This window comes from Triticum dicoccoides, chromosome 7B (assembly GCF_002162155.2).
Source record: "Triticum dicoccoides isolate Atlit2015 ecotype Zavitan chromosome 7B, WEW_v2.0, whole genome shotgun sequence".
Classification (NCBI taxonomy): Eukaryota; Viridiplantae; Streptophyta; class Magnoliopsida; order Poales; family Poaceae; genus Triticum; species Triticum dicoccoides.
Window position 1 is genome coordinate 667,980,795 of NC_041393.1, and position 20,729 is coordinate 668,001,523.

A 20,729-nucleotide genomic window follows, 5' to 3' on the forward strand; every position below is an offset into this window, starting at 1 on the left:
TACTAGTGTCAATGTAACTTCTACTTTTATCAAAGATTTCGGTTGTTCCTGTTTTTTCATCTTATATAATCTGACTATGGATAATTTTAGGCAAAAAATAAAGAAAGAAGATTTAGCTAATGCATTCGAAAAGATATGGATTTGATCATGATTGATGCAACCATGCGTGCATGTACGATAAATATGCATTTCAAGATTGGCATATCACGGGTCAAGTTAACCCTTTTCTTTTGCGGGTGAAGTTAACACAATTTGGACAAACCTTTTATTCCTCATACACATACAATCCTTTTACAAATACATGAATCATGCATTTAGATACCATAACGAGATACACTGATCATGTGATCAATCACAAACTTATCAAGCATGCATGCACGAGCGAGGGAGCCCATGCAAACACCTAACATATAGTACCGGAACTGGAACATAGAAAATATACGTATGGTGCGTACGTATGAAATGCAAACTAGTTACGAATAAAAAAATGCATGTATAATATTCATCGATGGTGTTGGATGGATCAGATGGGGCAGGTGAAGTCGGAGGGGCACTTCTTGCCGCACTGGTTGAGGAGGAGGGTCAGGTCGATGGGCATGTTGAGTTTGATGCCGAGAATGTTGGCCCTGATGGCGATGCAGAGGCATACGGCAGCGTCGAGGTCGGCGAGCCCGCCCAGAAGCGGGCAGCACTCCTCGTTCGCTGGCACGCCGATCTTGAGCTTCAGCAGGTTCAGCACGTTGGCGCACACGCCCAGCTTCAGCGTGTTGATCGAGCAGCTGCCCCAGCCGGTCGACGGCACGGGCGGTGGGAGGATGGGCGGGGTAGGGACGACTGGTGGGCAGTAGGGTCCGCAGCCCTGGGCGGCCGCAAGGAGGACCAGGTTCAGGGCGAGGAAGAGGGCGAGCTTGGAGGGCGCCATTGCTACTGATCGATCTTACTGGTCTGTGGCTATGGCTAAGCTTGGCTTTGCTAGCTTGGGATGGTTTGCTTGGGTCGTCTGAGGTCGTATTTATAGGCCGGTCGTAGCGTGCAAGTGCATGCATGTCATTATCAGTCGAGCTAATTAGTTTTGACTCTTGCCGTAGTAATTTGCAAAATTTATGTGCAACCATTATTGTACTGGCATGTTACGTGTGTAACATCCATCATTGGAGCTTAATCTGTTCGCTAATGAACAAAAACCTGAGAGCTGGGCCATGAGGCTTTCCTTTAGTTTCCAAGAAGAGTACTCTTATATGCATGTTGTCTGCTCTGGGCATATATATATTTGATGGCTTTACAAGTGTAGCCATAATAACCTGGAGCATATATGGCATCAGACAAAGGATTATATCTGGCATGACAGCACTACGAGCTGGCTTAACCATGATCATCAGGGTCACGGGAGACACATATAGGAGTTGTATGGTTTTGATTCCATGTGTCTATTATATCTTTCCTACTCTGGTTTGTCATACTGGCTCGTTGGTACGGATGGATACGATACGTTCAACTTGATGTAATCTATCTATCTATCTATCTATCTATCTATCTACATATCTATATATCTATCTATCTATCTACCTATACTAATTCTAGACTCTTAAGAAATTCTCACGCTAATTAGAAATTAGGAGCCATTAATCTGATGGGTCCAAATTATTACGGTCTAGATCAATCCTAGAAATCGATGAATGAATTTTTTTTACTAGGCTCCGGATTGATCCATAAAACGTTGCATGTAATGCTAAAGATCCGTGTTGTACCATTTAAAAAATGGTATGTACTATATGGGCAACAAGTCCAATATAGTTTTTTAAAAAGGCAAGTCCATTCTGGTCACGTAGCTAGGCAAAATACAATTTCCAATTCCTGCCTTGCCGTAACTAGCTTGATTAGATATGGTAAACAAATAGAACTCCTAATATTTCGCCCTCTCCCGAGGATTATCTGCCGCTCCACGCCAGCAAGGCTGATGTCTTTTGCTTCACGCTACTTTTTCTCATAAGATCGTCGTTCGTAAAGAGAAATCCCATAGATGGTGGATCATCTAAAGAAAAAGTCCTAGCAAGTCTGCCGAGGCCTAGCGAGCTTGCCGGCTTTGTAGTCCTCATGCCGCCATCATGCGTGTCAATGGGCGCCATCTATTGTGGCTTATGGTCCAAGTCATCACAAATCAATCTATTCAAAGGGCGATGAGGGCGGGTGCGGGGGCGACCAGAGGGGCGACCACGGACGTGCCGCCATCATCGGCCGGGGATCGAAGGCGGGTCGGCAGCCGGTTCTGGGCTTTGGCAGACTCCAATGAGGATGATGTGGACGAGGATGGGGATGGGAGCCCGGCGGCCTCCCCGTCGCCGCCGACCCCATCTGATCTCAGCTGCGAGTTTTTCCATTCCGGCTACGACGAAGATGAAATGGCAAGGACGGTCGACAAAGTCTTGCCCCCCGACGATCCGGCCAGATTTGGACTTCATGCGGGAGAGAAGAAGGAGATGATAGGTCGCGTCGTTCATCGGAGAATGGCGGCGACGATGATCAGGCCATGGAAGGGCCTCGTGCCTAAGGTAAGTCTCCCAAACTTAACGTTTTTCGATATGATTCGTCCAGATTCGTGGATTACTATTACGAGAAGGAAAGCACGCCGGGCAGTGCCTCGATCGGCGTGGTGGTGACCGCGGCTGCCACACCAGCGAACCCGGCGATCCAGATCACGGCAGCTCGTCAGGCGCGTTTGAATTCGCTCCTGGGCTTTAGTGGGCCGGTTATGTCTGAAACTTCACTAAAATTTGTTGGTCCGGGCACAGCTGGGTATGAGGCCCATGCTAGTCCGGTTTCTATCGATATTGAACGTGTCGTCGCATGCAATAGGTCGATCGATCTATTGACTTCGCGTTCGTCCTCGCTGCGCGCTAGGGTTCATCGGCGAGGGAAGCCTGGCTTCCGTTCCTATGGTCATGGCCGCGCTAAGCGAATTCCTCCCCTCGGGGCCATGACTGGCCGAGGGGCTAGTGTGCCGCCGGGGAAGAAGCCCGTTGTCCCGGCCGGGGCTGGCCGCACCGGGGGTGCGCCGCTGCCGGCTTCTGGCAATGGTTGTGGAGCAGCGCCGCCGCTGGCTTCTGGCACTGGTCGTGGAGCAGCGGTACTGCCCTAGACCTCCGGTGGTCATTGGGACTGCGCAAAGGATTGCGGGGCGAGGAGGTGGTCACCCCGGGGCTCGACCGCCGGCATAGTGCCCGACGGCGGTGCCTGATGTGGGTCGGGGTGGGACGGTTCATGGTCCTCGGCCGCCGGCGCAAGGCCCGCCTGTGGTTGCCGCTGCGGGGCGGGGTGGTGCGCATGGTCCGAGGCCGCCTCAGCCTGGGAACCAGGTCGTGACGCCCGGTCATCAACCTCGGGCGGCTCCCCCGCCTCACTACGTCGCGAGGCCATCGCACAAACGGCATGGGCCGGTGCAGACGCATGCACCGCTGCCTCAAAACGTGGGTGCTGGAGGTGCTTCTGGACTGCCCCGAGGACAATGGGGTGACGATGGTTTCAATGCGTATGGTGATGGCCCACACCGTGGTTCGTCGTCGATGGGTGGTGTCTGCGGATATGCTTGGCAGAGTGATGGTACAGCGGAGAGACCTTTTCTCGGTCCTCCGGGTGGTTTTGTTGAGGGGGCGTCTAGCCCTGACTATCGGCAGCAGGGTGGATACAGTGGTCATCATGGTGGTCGAGGTGGTCGTTTCCATCTCCGAAAGCTTCCTCCGCCTGTTGTCGTCGAGCAGACGGCCGCCGCCGGGGCTGCTGAGACGCCAGAACTGTCCGGTCAGGCTATGGATGTGGTGACGGCGCTCGCCAATGCTGAGATACTTGGGACTGAGACCACGGCGTCGGCCTCGGTGGAGGTGGCAGACATGGCTGACTCGGACAGAGCGTCCAAGTGGGCGCAAGAAGGAGAAAATGTTGTGCTATCGTTGAAGGAAATATGCCCTAGAGGCAATAATAAAGTTATTATTTATTTCCTTATTTCATGATAAATGTTTATTATTCATGCTAGAATTGTATTAACCGGAAACATAATACATGTGTGAATACATAGACAAACATAGTGTCACTAGTATGCCTCTACTTGACTAGCTCGTGAATCAAAGATGGTTAAGTTTCCTAGCCATAGACATGAGTTGTCATTTGATTAACGGGATCACATCATTAGGAGAATGATGTGATTGACATGACCCATTCTGTTAGCCTAGCACTTGATCTTTAGTATGTTGCTATTGCTTTCTTCATGACTTATACATGTTCCTGTAACTATGAGATTATGCAACTCCCGTTTGCTGGAGGAACACTTTGGGTTCTACCAAACGTCACAATGTAACTGGGTGATTATAAAGAAGTACTACAGGTGTCTCCAAAGGTACATGTTGGGTTGGCGTATTTCGAGATTAGGTTTTGTCACTCCGATTGTTGGAGAGGTATCTCTGGGCCCTCTCGGTAATGCACATCACTATAAGCCTTGCAAGCAATGTGACTAATGAGTTAGTTGCGGGATGATGCATTATGTAACGAGTAAAGAGACTTGCCGGTAACGAGATTGAACTAGGTATTGAGATACCGATGATCGAATCTCGGGCAAGTAACATACCGATGACAAAGGGAACAAAGTATGTTGTTATGCAGTTTGACCGATAAAGATCTTCGGAGAATATGTAGGAGCCAATATGAGCATCCAGGTTCCACTATTGGTTATTGACCGAGAATAGTTCTAGGTCATGTCTACATAGTTCTCGAACCCGTAGGGTCCGCACGCTTAAGGTTTCGATGACAGTTATATTATGATTTTATGAGTTCTGATGTACCGAAGGAGTTCGGAGTCTCGGATGAGAATGGGGACATGACGAGGAGTCTCGAAATGGTCGAGACGTAAAGATCGATATATTGGACGACTATATTCGGAGTTCGGAAAGGTTCCGAGTGATTCGGGTATTTTTTGGAGTACCGGAGAGTTACGGGAATTCACCGGGGAGTAGATGGGCCTTATTGGGCCATACGGGAATAGAGGAGAGAGGCCGAAAGGAAGGAGGCGCGCAGCCCCCCTCTGGTCCGGATTGGACAAGGGGTGCGGCCCCCCTTTCCTTCCTCCTCTCCCCCTCTTTCCCCCTTCTCCTACTCCAACAAGGAAGGAGGAAGTCCTACTCCCGGTGGGAGTCCTACTCCCCTTGGCGCGCCCCTCCTAGGCCGGCCGCCCCCTCCCCCCTTGCTCCTTTATATACGGGGGCAGGGGGGCACCTCTAGGCACAACAACACAATTTGATCTTCGTGATCGTTCTTTAGCTGTGTGCGGTGCCCCCCTCCACCATATTCCACCTTGGTCATATCGTCGCGGAGTTTAGGCGAAGCCCTGCGCCGGTAGAACATCATCATCGTCACCACGCCGTCGTGCTGACGGAACTCATCCCCAACACTTTGCTGGATCGCAGTCCGGGGGTCGTCATCGAGCTGAACGTGTGCTGAACTCGGAGGTGCCGTACGTTCGGTACTTGGATCGGTCAGATCGTGAAGACGTACGACTACATCAACCGCGTTGTCATAACGCTTCCGCTTACGGTCTACGAGGGTATGTGGACATTACTCTCCCCTCTCGTTGCTATGCATCACCATGATCTTGCATGTGCGTACGAAAATTTTGAAATTACTACGTTCCCCAACAGTGGCATCCGAGCCAGGTTTTATGCGTAGATGTCATATGCACGAGTAGAACACAAGTGAGTTGTGGGCGATACAAGTCTTACTCTTACCAGCATGTCATACTTTGGTTCGGCGGTATTGTGAGATGAAGCGGCCCGGACCGACATTACGCGTACGCTTACGCGAGACTGGTTTCACCGTTACGAGCACTCGTGCTTAAAGGTGGCTGGCGGGTGTCTGTCTCTCTCACTTTAGCTGAATTGAGTGTGGCTACGCCCGGTCCTTGCGAAGGTTAAAACAGCACTAACTTGACGAACTATCATTGTGGTTTTGATGCGTAGGTAAGAACGGTTCTTGCTAAGCCCATAGCAGCCACGTAAAACTTGCAACAACAAAGTAGAGGACGTCTAACTTGTTTTTGCAGGGCATGTTGTGATGTGATATGGTCAAGATGTGATGCTATATTTTATTGTGTGAGATGATCATGTTTTGTAACCGAAGTTATCGGCAACTGGCAGGAGCCATATGGTTGTCGCTTTATTGTATGAAATGCAAACGCCCTGTAATTGCTTTACTTTATCACTAAGCGGTAGCGATAGTCGTAGAAGCAATAGATGGCGTAAACGACAACGATGCTACGATGGAGATCAAGGTGTCGCACCGGTGACGATGGTGATCACGACGGTGCTTTGGAGATGGAGATCACAAGCACAAGATGATGATGGCCATATCATATCACTTATATTGATTGCATGTGATGTTTATCCTTTATGCATCTTATCTTTCTTTGATTGACGGTAGCATTATAAGATGATCTCTCACTAATTATCAAGAAGTGTTCTCCCTGAGTATGCACCGTTGCCAAAGTTCGTTGTGCCCAGACACCACGTGATGATCGGGTGTGATAAGCTCTACGTCCATCTACAACGGGTGCAAGCCAGTTTTGCACACGCGGAATACTCAGGTTAAACTTGACGAGCCTAGCATATGCAGATATGGCCTCGGAACACGAAGACCGAAAGGTCGAGCGTGAATCATATAGTAGATATGATCAACATAATGATGTTCACCATTGAAAGCTACTCCATTTCACGTGATGATCGGTTATGGTTTAGTTGATTTGGATCACGTAATCACTTAGAGGATTAGAGGGATGTCTTTCTAAGTGCGAGTTCTTAAGTAATATGATTAATTGAACTTAAATTTATCATGAACTTGGTCCTGGTAGTATTTTGCAAATTATGTTGTAGGTCAATAGCTTGCGTTGTTGCTTTCATATGTTCCTAGAGAAAATAGTGTTGAAAAATGTTAGTAGCAATGATGCGGATTGGATCTGTGATCTGAGGTTTATCCTCATTGCTGCGCAGAAGAATTATGTCCTTGATGCACCGCTAGGTGACAAACCTATTGCAGGAGCAGATGCAGACGTTACGAACATTTGGCTAGCTCAATATGATGACTACTTGATAGTTTAGTGCACCATGCTTAACGGCTTAGAATCGGGACTTCAAAGACGTTTTGAATGTCATGGACCATATGAGATGTTCCAGGAATTGAAGTTAATATTTCAAGCAAATACCCGAGTTGAGAGATATGAAGTCTCCAACAAGTTCTATTGCTAAAAGATGGAGGAGAATCGCTCAACTAGTGAGCATGTGCTCACATTGTCTGGGTACTACAATCGCTTGAATCAAGTGGGAGTTAATCTTCCAGATAAGATAGTGATTGACAGAATTCTCTAGTCACCACCACCAAGTTAGTAGAACTTCGTGATGAATTATAATGCAAGGGATGACGAAAACGATTCCCGAGCTCTTCGTGATGCTGAAATCGACGAAGGTAGAACTCAAGAAAGAGCATCAAGTGTTGATGATTGACAAGACCACTAGTTTCAAGAAAAGGGCAAAGGGAAAGAAAGGGAACTTCAAGCAGAATGGCAAGCAAGTTGTCACTCCCGCGAAGAAGCCCAAAGCTGGACCAAAGCCCGAAACTGAGTGATTATACTGCAAAGGAAATGGTCACTAGAAGCGGAAATCCCTTGAATATTTGGTGGATAAGAAGGATGGCAAGTCAACAAGGGTATATTTGATATACATGTTATTGATGTGTACCTTACTAGTGTTTATAGTAACCCCTGAGTATTTGATACTTGTTCGGTTGCTAAGATTAGTAACTCGAAATAGGAGTTACAGAATAAATAGAAACTAGTTGAGGGTGAAGTGACAATGTGTGTTGGAAGTGGTTCCAAGATTGATATGATCATCATCGCACACTCCCTATACTTTCGGGATTAGTGTTAAACCTAAATAAATGTTATTTGGCATTTGCGTTGAGCATGAATATGATTTGATCATGTTTATTGCAATACGGTTATTCATTTAAAGTCAGAGAATAATTGTTGTTCTGTTTACATGAATAAGACCTTCGATGGTCATACACCCAATGAACATAGTTTGTTGGATCTCGATCGTAGTGATACACATATTCATAATATTGATGCCAAAAGATGAAAAGTTAATAATGATAGTGCAACTTGTTTGTGGCACTGCCGTTTGGGTCATATCTGTGTAAAGCGCATGAAAGAAACTTCATAAAGATGGATTTTTGGAATCACTTGGTTATGAATCATTTGATGCTTGCGAACCGTGCCTTTTGGGCAAGATGACTAAAACTCTGTTCTCCGGAACAATGGAACAAGCTACTGACTTATTGGAAATAATACATACCGATGTATTAGATCCAATGAGTGTTGATGCTCGTGACAAGTATCGTTATTTTCTGACCTTCACAAGATGAATTGAGCAGATATGAGTATATCTACTTGATGAAACATAAGTCTGAAATAATTGAAAGGTTCAAAGAATTTCAGAGTGAAGTGGAAAAATCATTATAACAAGAAAATAAAGTTTCTACGATCTGATCGTGGAGACGAATATTTGAGTTATGAGTTTGGTCTTCATTTGAAACAATGTGAAATAGTTTCGCAACTCACGCCATCTGGAACACCACAATGTAATGGTGTGTCTGAACGTCGTAATCGTACTTTACTAGATATGGTGCGATCTATGATATCTCTTATCGGTTTACCACTATCGTTTTAGGGGTTATGCATTAGAGATAGCTGCATTCACGTTAAAAGGGCACCATCTAAATCCGTTGAGACGACATTGTATGAACTATGGTTTAGCAGTAAACCTAAGCTGTCGTTTCTTAAAGTTTGGAGTTGCGATGCTTATATGAAAAAGGTTTTCAACCTGATAAGCTCGAACCCAAATCGGAGAACTGCGTCTTCATAGAATACCCAAAGGAAACTTATGGGTACTCCTTCTATCACAGATCCGAAGGCAAAACATTCGTTGGTAAGAATGGATCCTTTCTAGAGAAGGAGTTTCTCTCGAAAGAAGTGAGTGGGAGGAAAGTAGAACTTGATGAGGTAACTGTACCTGCTCCCTTATTGGAAATTAGTTCATCACAGAAATCTGTTTCTGTGACTACTACACCAATTAGTGAGGAAGTTAATAATGATGATCATGAAACTTCAGATTAAGTTACTACAGAACCTCGTAGGTTTTCCAGAGTAAGATCCGCACCAGAGTGGTACGGTAATCCTGTTCTGGAATTTATGTTACTAGACCATGACGAACCTATGAACTATGAAGAAGCAATGGTGAGCCCAGATTCCGCAAAATGGCTTGAGGCCTTGAGATCTGAGATGAGATCCATGTATGAAAACAAAGTATGGACTTTGATTGACTTGCCCAATGATCGGCGAGACATTGAGATTAAATGGATCTTCAAGAGGAATACGGACGCTGATAGTGTTACTATCTACAAAGCTAGAATTGTCGCAAAAGGTTTTCGACAAGTTCAAGGTGTTGACTACGATGATAGTTTTTCACTCGTATCTATGCTTAAGTCTATCTGAATCATGTTAGCAATTGCCACATTTTATGAAATCTGGCAAATGGATAAACAAAACTGCATTCCTTAATGGATTTATTAAAGAAGAGTTGTATATGATACAACCAGAAGGTTTTGTCAATCCTAAAGGTGCTAACAAAATGTGCAAGCTCCAGCGATCCATCTATGGACTAGTGCAAGCATCTCGGAGTTGGAATATACGCTTCGATGAGTTGATCAAAGCATATGGTTTTATACAGACTTTTGGAAAGGCCTGTATTTACAAGAAAGTGAGTGGGAGCTCTGTAGCATTTCTGATATTATATGTGCAAGACATATTGTTGATTGGAAATGATATAGAATTTCTGGATAGCATAAAAGGATACTTGAATAAAAGGTTTTTCAATGAAAGACCTCGGTGAAGCTGCTTACATATTGAGCATCAAGATCTATTGAGATAGATCAAGACGCTTGATTAGTTTTTCAATGAAGTACATACCTTGTCAAGATTTTGAAGTAGTTCAAAATGGAATAGTCAAAGAAAGAGTTCTTGCTTGTGATGCAAAGGTGTGAAGTTGAGTAAGACTCAAGACCCGACCATGGCAGAAAATAGAAAGAGAATGAAAAGTCATTCCCTATGCCTCAGTCATAGGTTCTATAAAGTATGCTATGCTTTGTACCAGACCTATTGTATACCTTGCTCTTTATTAGGCAAGGGAGTACAATAGCGATCTAGGAGTAGATCACTGGACATTGGTCAAGAATATCCTTAGTGAGGACTAAGGAATTATTTCTCAATTATGGAGGTGATAAAAGAGCCCGTCATAAAGAGTTACATCGGTGCAAGCTTACACACCGATCCAGATGACTCTAAGTCTCAATCTGGATACATACTGAAAGTGGGAGCAATTAGCTAGAGTAGCTCCGTGCAGAGCATTGTAGACATAGAATATTTTCAAAATACATGCGGCTCTGAATGTGACAGAACCATTGACTAAGCTTCTCTCATGAGCAAAACATGATCATACCTTTGTACTCTTTGGGTGTTAATCACATAGCAATGTGAACTAGATTATTGACTCTAGTAAACCCTTTGGGTGTTGGTCACATGAAGATGTGAACTATGGGTGTTAATCATATACAGATATGAATATTGGTATTAAATCACATGGCGGCGTGAACTAGATTATTGCCTCTAGTGCAAGTGGGAGACTGAAGGAAATATGCCCTAGAGGCAATAATAAAGTTATTATTTATTTCCTTATTTCATGATAAATGTTTATTATTCATGCTAGAATTGTATTAACCGGAAACATAATACATGTGTGAATACATAGACAAACATAGTGTCACTAGTCTGCCTCTACTTGACTAGCTCGTGAATCAAAGATGGTTAAGTTTCCTAGACATAGACATGAGTTGTCATTTGATTAACGGGATCACATCATTAGGAGAATGGTGTGATTGACATGACCCATTCCATTAGCCTAGCACTTGATCGTTTAGTATGTTGCTATTGCTTTCTTCATGACTTATACATGTTCCTGTAACTATGAGATTATGCAACTCCCGTTTGTCGGAGGAACACTTTGGGTGCTACCAAACGTCACAACGTAACTGGGTGATTATAAAGGAGTACTACAGGTGTCTCCAAAGTTACATGTTGGGTTGGCGTATTTCGAGATTAGGTTTTGTCACCCCGATTGTCGGAGAGGTATCTCTGGGCCCTCTCGGTAATGCACATCACTATAAGCCTTGCAAGCAATGTGACTAATGAGTTAGTTGCGGGATGATGCATTATGTAACGAGTAACGAGACTTGCCGGTAACGAGATTGAACTAGGTATTGAGATACCGACGATCGAATCTCGGGCAACTAACATACCGATGACAAAGGGAACAAAGTATGGTGTTATGCGGTTTGACCGATAAAGATCTTCGGAGAATATGTAGGAGCCAATATGAGCATCTAGGTGCCGCTATTGGTTATTGACCGAGAATAGTTCTAGGTCATGTCTACATAGTTCTCGAACCCGTAGGGTCCGCACGCTTAAGGTTTCGATGACAGTTATATTATGAGTTTATGAGTTTTGATGTACCGAAGGAGTTCGGAGTCCCGGATGAGAATGGGGACATGACGAGGAGTCTCGAAATGGTCGAGACGTAAAGATCGATATATTGGACGACTATATTCAGAGTTCGGAAAGGTTCCAAGTGATTCGGGTATTTTTCGGAGTACCGGAGAGTTACGGGAATTCGCCGGGGAGTATATGGGCCTTATTGGGCCATACGGGAATAGAGGAGAGAGGCCGAAAGGAAGGAGGCGCACAGCCCCCCTCTGGTCCTAATTGGACAAGGGGTGCGGCCCCCCTTTCCTTCCTCCTCTCCCCCTCTTTCCCCCTTCTCCTACTCCAACAAGGAAGGAGGGAGTCCTACTCCCGGTGGGAGTAGGACTCCCCTTGGCGCGCCCCTCCTAGGCCGGCCGCCCCCTCCCCCCTTGCTCCTTTATATACGGGGGCAGGGGGGCACCTCTAGGCACAACAACACAAGTTGAACTTCGTGATCGTTCCTTAGCCGTGTGCGGTGCCCCCCTCCACCATATTCCACCTCGGTCATATCGTCGCGGAGTTTAGGCGAAGCCCTGCGCCGGTAGAACATCATCATCGTCACCACGCCGTCGTGCTGACGGAACTCATCCCCGACACTTTGCTGGATCGGAGTCCGGGGGTCGTCATCGAGCTGAACGTGTGCTGAACTCGGAGGTGTCGTACGTTCGGTACTTGGATCGGTCGGATCGTGAAGACGTACGACTACATCAACCGCGTTGTCATAACGCTTCCGCTTACGGTCTACGAGGGTACGTGGGCATTACTCTCCCCTCTCGTTGCTATGCATCACCATGATCTTGCGTGTGCGTAGGAAAATTTTGAAATTACTACGTTCCCCAACAATCGTTGTGGACAGAAGGGTCACTTTATTGCTAAATGTGTGGCTGAACTTTGCGATACTTGTGGCAAGCTGGCACATGATACGGGGGAATGCCAAATTTTGCGTGATCAGATGCCGACTCTTACTATGTATGGAGTGTACTATGCTGAGCTGACGTTCTTTGAGTCTCCTAGTGCGAGAGAGATACCAGAGAGACCCAGAGTATGACCACTAGGGTGGTGAAAGTTACCAATGGAGATGTCTTTGAGACTCAGATTGTGCAGAGGCTTAAGGAGTTAGCTCCAGGTGACTTCCAGTGGGAGCTTGCTAGTCTCGACGCCAACATGTTTAAGGTTGATCTCCCATCGGTTGAGGATTTGCAGAGACTTCTGAGTTTTGGGTTGTGCAGAGTACCTGGCACTGAATGTATCCTGGAGTTCCACGAGTGGAAGAAGGTCGAGCCTCAGGGCAAGCCTCTTACTCAGGTATGGTTACGTTTTTCCGGGGCTCCCTCGAAGCCGATGCATCATGCTAGGGTCGTGGCTAGCTTGGGCATTATGGTGGGGAAAACTGAGAGAGTGGATATGGCTTTTACCCGAGCTCACTGGGTAGCCAAACTGCTGGTGAGTGTTCTGGATATTGAGTCCATGCCTGATGTGGTCAAGTGGACATATAGGGGCCAGATTTACAACCCCGAGATTGAGTTTGAGGATGTTGATTTGTTCGCTGAGGCTATCAATGGGACTGATATAGACATTCATGAGGGAGATGACTGCTCGGGTGCTAAGGAGGCACCAGTCGATGATGCTGGACGAGAATTGTCCAATGGATCGGGGTCCATTTCTCAGATGCCCGGGGATGGGGCGGCACCACCCTCTTCGGTGTCAATGACTTCTCTGAGATTTGGGTCATTTGAGCCTGCTTCGGCGCCTCCCGGACTCTGGAGTGACCGGATGGAGTCTGACGATGTGTTCGAGCGCATGTTACGTACCCTGGATTTTGAGGATGCTGATAGTCCCGTTCTTGGGGGCTTGACGACCTCGGTCGAGGGGGGGGAGCTTGGGCAGGTGGCCACTATTTCTCCTGCTCCACCCGTTGTCTCACCTCAGGCCACGGTACCGGGTTTGGAGGTTGTACCTAGGGGAGGGGGTCCGGGGAAGGTGGCCTCGGCGCCTTCTTCTCCTATCGCGGCGACGAAGCTGAAGTTGGCCGCTCAGCTTACAAGAGGGGGCTCAGGGCAGGTGGCCTCGACTCCCTCTTCCCTTGTGGCGCCTAGGGTGGTCGCACCACTTCTGGCGCCGGCGAGTCCCTCTAGCCAGAGGGCCGGTGAGGGAGTCCCGGATTAGGGGGTGTCCGGATAGCCGGACTACCATCATCGGCCGAACTATCATCGGCCGGACTATCATCATCGACCGGACTCCAAGACTATGAAGATACAAGATTGAAGACTTCATCACGTGTCTGGATGGGACTTTCCTTGGCGTGGAAGGCAAGCTTGGCGATACGGATATGTAGATCTCCTACCATTGTAACCGACTCTATGTAACCCTAGCCCTCTCCGATGTCTATATAAACCGGATGGCTCTAGTCCGTAGGACAACAACAATCATTACAATCATACCATAGGCTAGCTTCTAGGGTTTAGCCTCCTTGATCTCGTGGTAGATCCACTCTTGTAAACGTCTACAATATCAATATCAATCAAGCAGGACATAGGGTTTTACCTCCATCGAGAGGGCCCGAACCTGGGTAAAACATCGTGTCCCTTGTCTCCTGTTACCATCCGCCTAGACGCACAGTTCGGGACCCCCTACCCGAGATCCGCCGGTTTTGACACCGACATTGGTGCTTTCATTGAGAGTTCCTCTGTGCCGTCACCGATAGGAAGGATGCCTCCTCCCGTCTTCAAGGACGGTATTTTCGCCAAAGGAGCCTTGGCCGCCGGCCAAACTATCCGGCTAGGTGGTTTTCTTATGACCGCCTGTCCGGCCACCGCTTCGACAATGACCTCTCAAGTCGTCAAAAGCAATCTTCACGTCCGCTCGGAATTTGCCGAGCGGCTGGATCCAATAGAGCTCTTGTCCATAAACGAGCTCTTGGATCGCATCACTGCCCTGGGAGTCACTACAGACTACAATCAGATTGGGCTTAAAACCGATCTGAGAGAGATTAACTCTCCCTAGGTCACCCACCACGTTGCATTGGTAGAGGAACAATGCGGCGACTCTTCTCCTGTATTGAAACCTAGTCAGGTCCGGGCTCCCGAACGCCCCATGCCGGATTCCCGTGGAGGGACGGACTTCGATCAAGCACTGAACTTAAAGTCAGGCATCGGACCAGACTCGTTGGACAACGTCCAGCAATCCAAGCTTCCAAATTTGGAAACTTCTCGGCCTTCGAGCCTTGAGATGGGTACGGTTCCGGACTTGATTCCACCCACCCGCCCAGACATATGCGATCCATCTCTAATCCGGCAAGAGCCCGCTGAGACAGTACATCACTACTGGGCCAGATTCCTCCTGGTTATAGACAGGATAAAGGACTGCCGAGAGGAAAACGCAATCTCAATTTTTTGCAATAATTGCACGGACGAGGGAATCTTGAACGCCGTCAGCCGTCGTGAAATTACACGCTTCGCCGACCTGGCGTCCATAGTACGAAAGTACTGTGCGATGGAGAGTTTCCGGACAACCGAAAATAAGTTTTGGGACAATCCGGCCCTGAATACAACCCTAGTCCGCAACAAAAGGGTGCATTACACTCAGGCACCAGATACAAAAACCAAAAAGCAAAAACCCCATAAAGGGCACGGAACCGTACTGGAGGGATGGCTTAGCGGACCCTGTAAAATTCACAGTACAGAAGGCGCCGTCCCAACACATAGCCTTCGAGCATGTTGGATATTACGGCAGGTGGCCAAAAGTGGAGAGGAGCTTCTAGCCCCGGAAAACCACTCCAACAACATCGGTATGGTATCAACAGTCTTCGAGACTTTCGCATCAAATAATATGCGGAAACGAACTATCTGCAGCCTCGCCGATGTCTACCAAGTAGCAACAACCAATCCATGGAGCGACACAGCCATCACCTTCAACGCCAGTGACGAACCTAAATTCCGAACAGCCCGAGCTCTAGCCGCACTGGTACTTAGTCCAATAGTGGACGGCTTTCGACTTACAAAAGTCCTCATGGATGGCGGCAGCGGATTAAACCTCATCTACGAGGAAACCCTTCAAAAAATGGAAATAGACTAGAGCCGCATTGAGCGAAGCAGCACAACCTTTAGAGGAATAATCCCTAGCCGGGAGGCGCGCTGCACAGGAAAAATCACACTCGATGTGTTATTCGGCTCGCCAGACAATTACAGATCCGAAGAAGTCACGTTCCAAGTGGCCCCGTTCAACAGCGGATATCACGCTATATTAGGACGAGAGGCATTCACAATTTTTCAAGCCGTACCCCATTACGGGTACATGAAGCTCAAAATGCTTGGGCCCGGCAGAATAATCACTCTCGTTAGTGATTCGGACACAGCACTCTGCGCCGAAAACAAGACAGCCACATTAGCCTTAGAGGCACTATCCGAAGCCCTAGCGGCAGAGGAACTCATCGCGCTGCGCTCTACGGTGAAAAGGGACGATGTGATACTCGATAAGAGATCCAAGTCCACCTCCTTTAAACCAGCAGATGAAATAGTAAAATTCCAGGTCCACCCAACGGACCCGACAAAGACGGCCTCCATCGGGGCACAATTGAACCCTGATGTAGACGCCGCACTGCGAGAATTCCTTCGGGAAAATTGGGACATTTTTGCCTGGCACCCCTCGGATATGCCCGGAATCCCACGCAGATTGGCAGAACACAGCCTAAACATCCTAAAAGGATTCAAGCCAGTCAAACAGGCTCTTCGACGATTTTCCGAACCCAAAAGACAGGCAATGGGAGAAGAGCTAGCCAAACTATTGGAAGCCGGATTCATCAGAGACATCAAACATCTGGATTGGCTAGCAAACCTTGTAATGGTACCAAAGAAGGACAAATCCTGGCGCCTATGTGTCGATTTCAAAGACCTAAATAAAGCCTGCCCAAAGGATCCCTTCCCCCTCCCCCGCATCGACCAAATCATCGATGCCACTGTAGGGCACAACTCATTGTGCTTCCTGGACGCATACTCCGGCTATCATCAAATCAAGATGGCAGAAGCGGATCAAGCCGCAACGGCATTCATCACTCCATATGGACCATTCTGCTTCAACACGATGCCCTTCGGACTTAAAAACGCCAGCGCAACATATCAACGCATGATTCAGACATGTCTGGCTACCCAGATCGGCAAAACAGTAGAGGCATACGTAGACGACGTAGTCGTCAAAACTAAACACGTCGAAACTCTAGTAGATGACTTGAGGCTCACATTCGACAACCTCAGAGCATATGACATCAAGCTGAATCCGGAAAAATGCGTTTTCGGCGTACCAGCTGGAAAGCTGCTGGGCTTCATCGTATCCGGTAGAGGAATTGAAGCAAACCCAGCCAAGATCCGAGCTCTGTCACAGCTAGATATCCCAAAAGACCTCAAGCAAATACAAAAATTGACTGGATGCGTGGCGGCTCTAAGCCGCTTTATCTCCCGTCTAGGAGAAAAGGCATTGCCCCTCTATCGCCTCCTTAGGCGCACCGAACACTTCGAGTGGACGGATGCTGCCACCGCCGGACTCGAAGAAATAAAGGCCATATTGGCAACAAATCTGGTCTTGGCTGCGCCCAACCTGGGCGAACCAATGTTGTTATACACCGCAGCAACGCATCAAGTTGTAAGTGCGGTACTCGTCGTCGAACGAGAGACAGAAGGGCATAAATTCCCTCTTCAAAAACCAGTATACTACGTATCCACTGTGTTAACCCCCTGCAAGTCCCGTTACCCGCACTATCAGAAGATAGCATACGCGGTGTTCATGGCATCCCGGAAGCTCCGACACTACTTTCAAGAGTGTTCGATAACAGTGGCCTCTGAAGTACCACTTAACGACATTATAAACAACCGCGACGCGACGGGCAGGATTGCAAAATGGGCCATTGAGCTCTTACCATTTGATATAACTTACAAACCTCGGCGAGCTATAAAGTCACAAGTTTTGGCAGACTTTGTCGCTGAATGGACTGAAGCCGAACTCCCTAAAGAGTACGGCGCATACTCCAATTGGATTATGCACTTCGACGGCTCTAAAATGTTAGCCGGATTGGGGGCTGGCGTCGTATTGACATCCCCGACCGGAGACACAATCCAATACGTACTTCAGATAATGTACACGGACTCCAACAACGCAGTCGAATACGAGGCCCTTTTACATGGTCTCCGGATGGTAATCTCCATGGGCATTCAACGCCTAGAGGTGCGCGGGGATTCAAACCTCGCAATATCCCAAATAAACGGAGACTTTGACGCCAAAGATCAGAAAATGGCAGCATACCACAACGCTGTCCTAAAAATGTCAGCCCGATTTGAAGGACTTGAATTCCATCACGTAGCCCGGGATAATAACCAAGCAGCCGACGTACTGGCACGCATCGGCGCAAAACGCGACGTTGTCCCTCCTAACATCTTCCTGGAACGGCTCTTCAAGCCATCCGTACTATGGGAATAGGAGTCCGGAAATAACAAACCGGAACAAGCCGCACCAACCGGCGATTCAGCCGATGACATAACACCTTCAGCCCACGACATAATGGCAGTAATTGCCCCGTGGACAGAACCATTCCTCGCCTACTTGCTTAGGCAGGAGCTTCCCGAAGACCAAAATGAGGCCCGATGCATTGTCCGGCGATCTAAAGCCTACAAGGTCTATGAGGGAGAACTTTATAAGAAAAGCACAACCGGAGTCCTTCAAAGGTGTATCTCCGAAGAGGAAGGGCGAAACCTCCTGGCTGAAATTCATGCCGGACTAGGCGGACACCACGCCGCAGCTCAGGCCCTTGTAGGAAAGGCATTCCGTACAGGATTTTATTGGCCGACGGCCCGAGCAGATGCTCAGGACTTAGTCCAAAGATGTGTCGGTTGTCAGCTCTTTGCTAATCAAAGCCATATGCCACCCACCTCCCTCAAAACTATACCCATTACCTGGCCGTTCGCGGTCTGGGGGCTTGACATGGTTGGACCACTTAAAGGGGGAACCCACAAGCAAAGGTACCTATTGGTCATGGTGGATAAATTCACCAAATGGATAGAGGCCAAGCCAGTTAAAACGGCAGAGTCCGGACCAGTGATAGACTTTATATCCGGGGTAGTACACCGTTATGGTGTCCCCCACAGCATCATCACCGATAACGGCACGAACTTCACGGCCGATGAGGTTAAATCATGGTGCAAAAATATGGGCATCAAGCTCGATTACGCTTCAGTCTATCATCCTCAAACCAACGGTCAAGTGGAACGAGCAAATGGTCTAATAATGAGCGGCATCAAACCCAGACTAGTGCGGTCCCTTACGAAATCTGACACGCACTGGGTAGAGGAGCTCGACTCCGTACTCTGGGGGCTGCGGACAATGCCTAACCGTACTACCGGATTCACACCATTTTTTATGGTATACGGCGCAGAAGCAGTTTTGCCCTGCGACATAATTCATGACTCACCTTGAGTGCGCATGTACGAAGAAAGAGAAGCCGATTTGGATCGGCAGGACAGCTTGGACGCATTGGAGGAAGAACGCGACGTCGCCAAGGCTCGTTCCGCATTCTATCAGCAGCAGGCTCGAAGATACCAAAGCAGAGAAGTACGGGCCAAGACTTACAACGTTGGCGAACTGGTTCTACGCCTGCCGGACAAGAAAAACGACAAGCTCAAGCCCAAATGGGAAGGCCCCTTCATCATCGATCAAGTCCTGACCGGCGGAGCGTACCATCTACGAAATGCATCGGATAACCGACTCGAGCCGAACCCATGGAACGCAGCCCGCCTCCGAAGATTCTATGCCTAGCGCCGGACTAAGAGTCCGTCCCTTTCCCCCCGTCCAAACTTTTTTTTTACTTCAGCAGCCTTTTGTTTATCTTTTTCTTCTCAACCCTATTCATCCAAGCCTTAAAGGGCCTACTTGCGCAACGTTCGCGCACAATTGATGTGCTATCCGCACTCATTATACCTGGGGGCTTCTTTACCAGAAGCTTAATTATAAGGGCTTCATGCCCAGCACATGTGTCAAGCCTCCACATGTACCTTTTATTCACCATTATATGCATCGATATGACTTAAGTTTTGTCCAAGATGGGTTGCCTGGCTCCTGTGCTTACCCCTACGTTCCTGATTGTTCGGCTAGGAGCTAAAGGGAGCACCTCTGCGATTGTTACTGCCGGGTCAGCCAGATGTGTACCTCAGACTGGGTGAAGCCGAAAGCTAGCATTCTTAAGGGAATATTCGGTCGGTGACTTAAAAGATGATTTTTTATCCACTTATTTATCTGTCCCCAGATGTTTTTCTGCTTTTTTCGCAGTCCGGACATGCACTTTAGGGCATGCCACCCCAGAGGAAAGGAACCCTTAACGGAACTATTCTCCCTGGAAGATGTTTCTTACTACCCATGTAATATAACATAACTAGTTGGGCACTTGTCTGATAAAGCACTAATGACCCCTACGCCTGGTCTCCATGCATACCCCGGTTGTCTCATAACCGAGAAGGTATTCGGACACACTCCGGACTCTAGGGTCCCGAGGTCGAAGCGAAAAGGTCGGCAAAGACAAACGATCTACAATCCGGCTAGAAGGCATTTTGTAATACATTGTCACATCGACTGATTGTATTCTTCCTCAATCCCGTCTAACAGGTTGTCTAATTTACAGTCCTGTTGGGAAAATTTAGCGGCCAGCTCTACTTGGCCGTATACTAAACTCACAGGGATATCCTTCCCATCGAGCCCCACAGGTCCGACTTCGGCCATGTGGTTGGGATCCGCCTTCTTGTACCGCGTCTTTACCAAGGCCCAGGCCTCCCTGGCACCTTGGCGGCAGGCCGAAATCTTCCATAAATGGAAGCGCTGCCGCACTCCCTGAAGCTTCTCCGCAAGCTCCCCAAGACCCTCGGGTAAGGAGAAGGCTGGCCATAAAGCCTGGATGGCGCCGCTCATTGCCTGCCGAACTCGTTCGATCAGTTGCAACAATTCGGGAAGTTGATCACCCGTTGATACGGGCATCTCCTCCACAGGGCGACCTGTGAGCATACCTGCAGACATATTCTATCAAATTGACTTC

At 47.9% G+C, this 20,729-nt stretch overlaps 1 protein-coding gene across 1 annotated transcript; it reads right to left on the minus strand.

The window, feature by feature from the left end:
• Positions 1 to 242: 242 nt before the first annotated feature.
• Positions 243 to 970, minus strand: LOC119335566 (cortical cell-delineating protein-like). The gene has a single exon (XM_037607679.1). It carries the CDS (start codon positions 920 to 922, stop codon positions 524 to 526), a length of 399 nt encoding a protein of 132 aa, XP_037463576.1. The 5' UTR covers positions 923 to 970; the 3' UTR covers positions 243 to 523.
• Between the last annotated feature and the right edge of the window lie 19,759 nt (positions 971 to 20,729).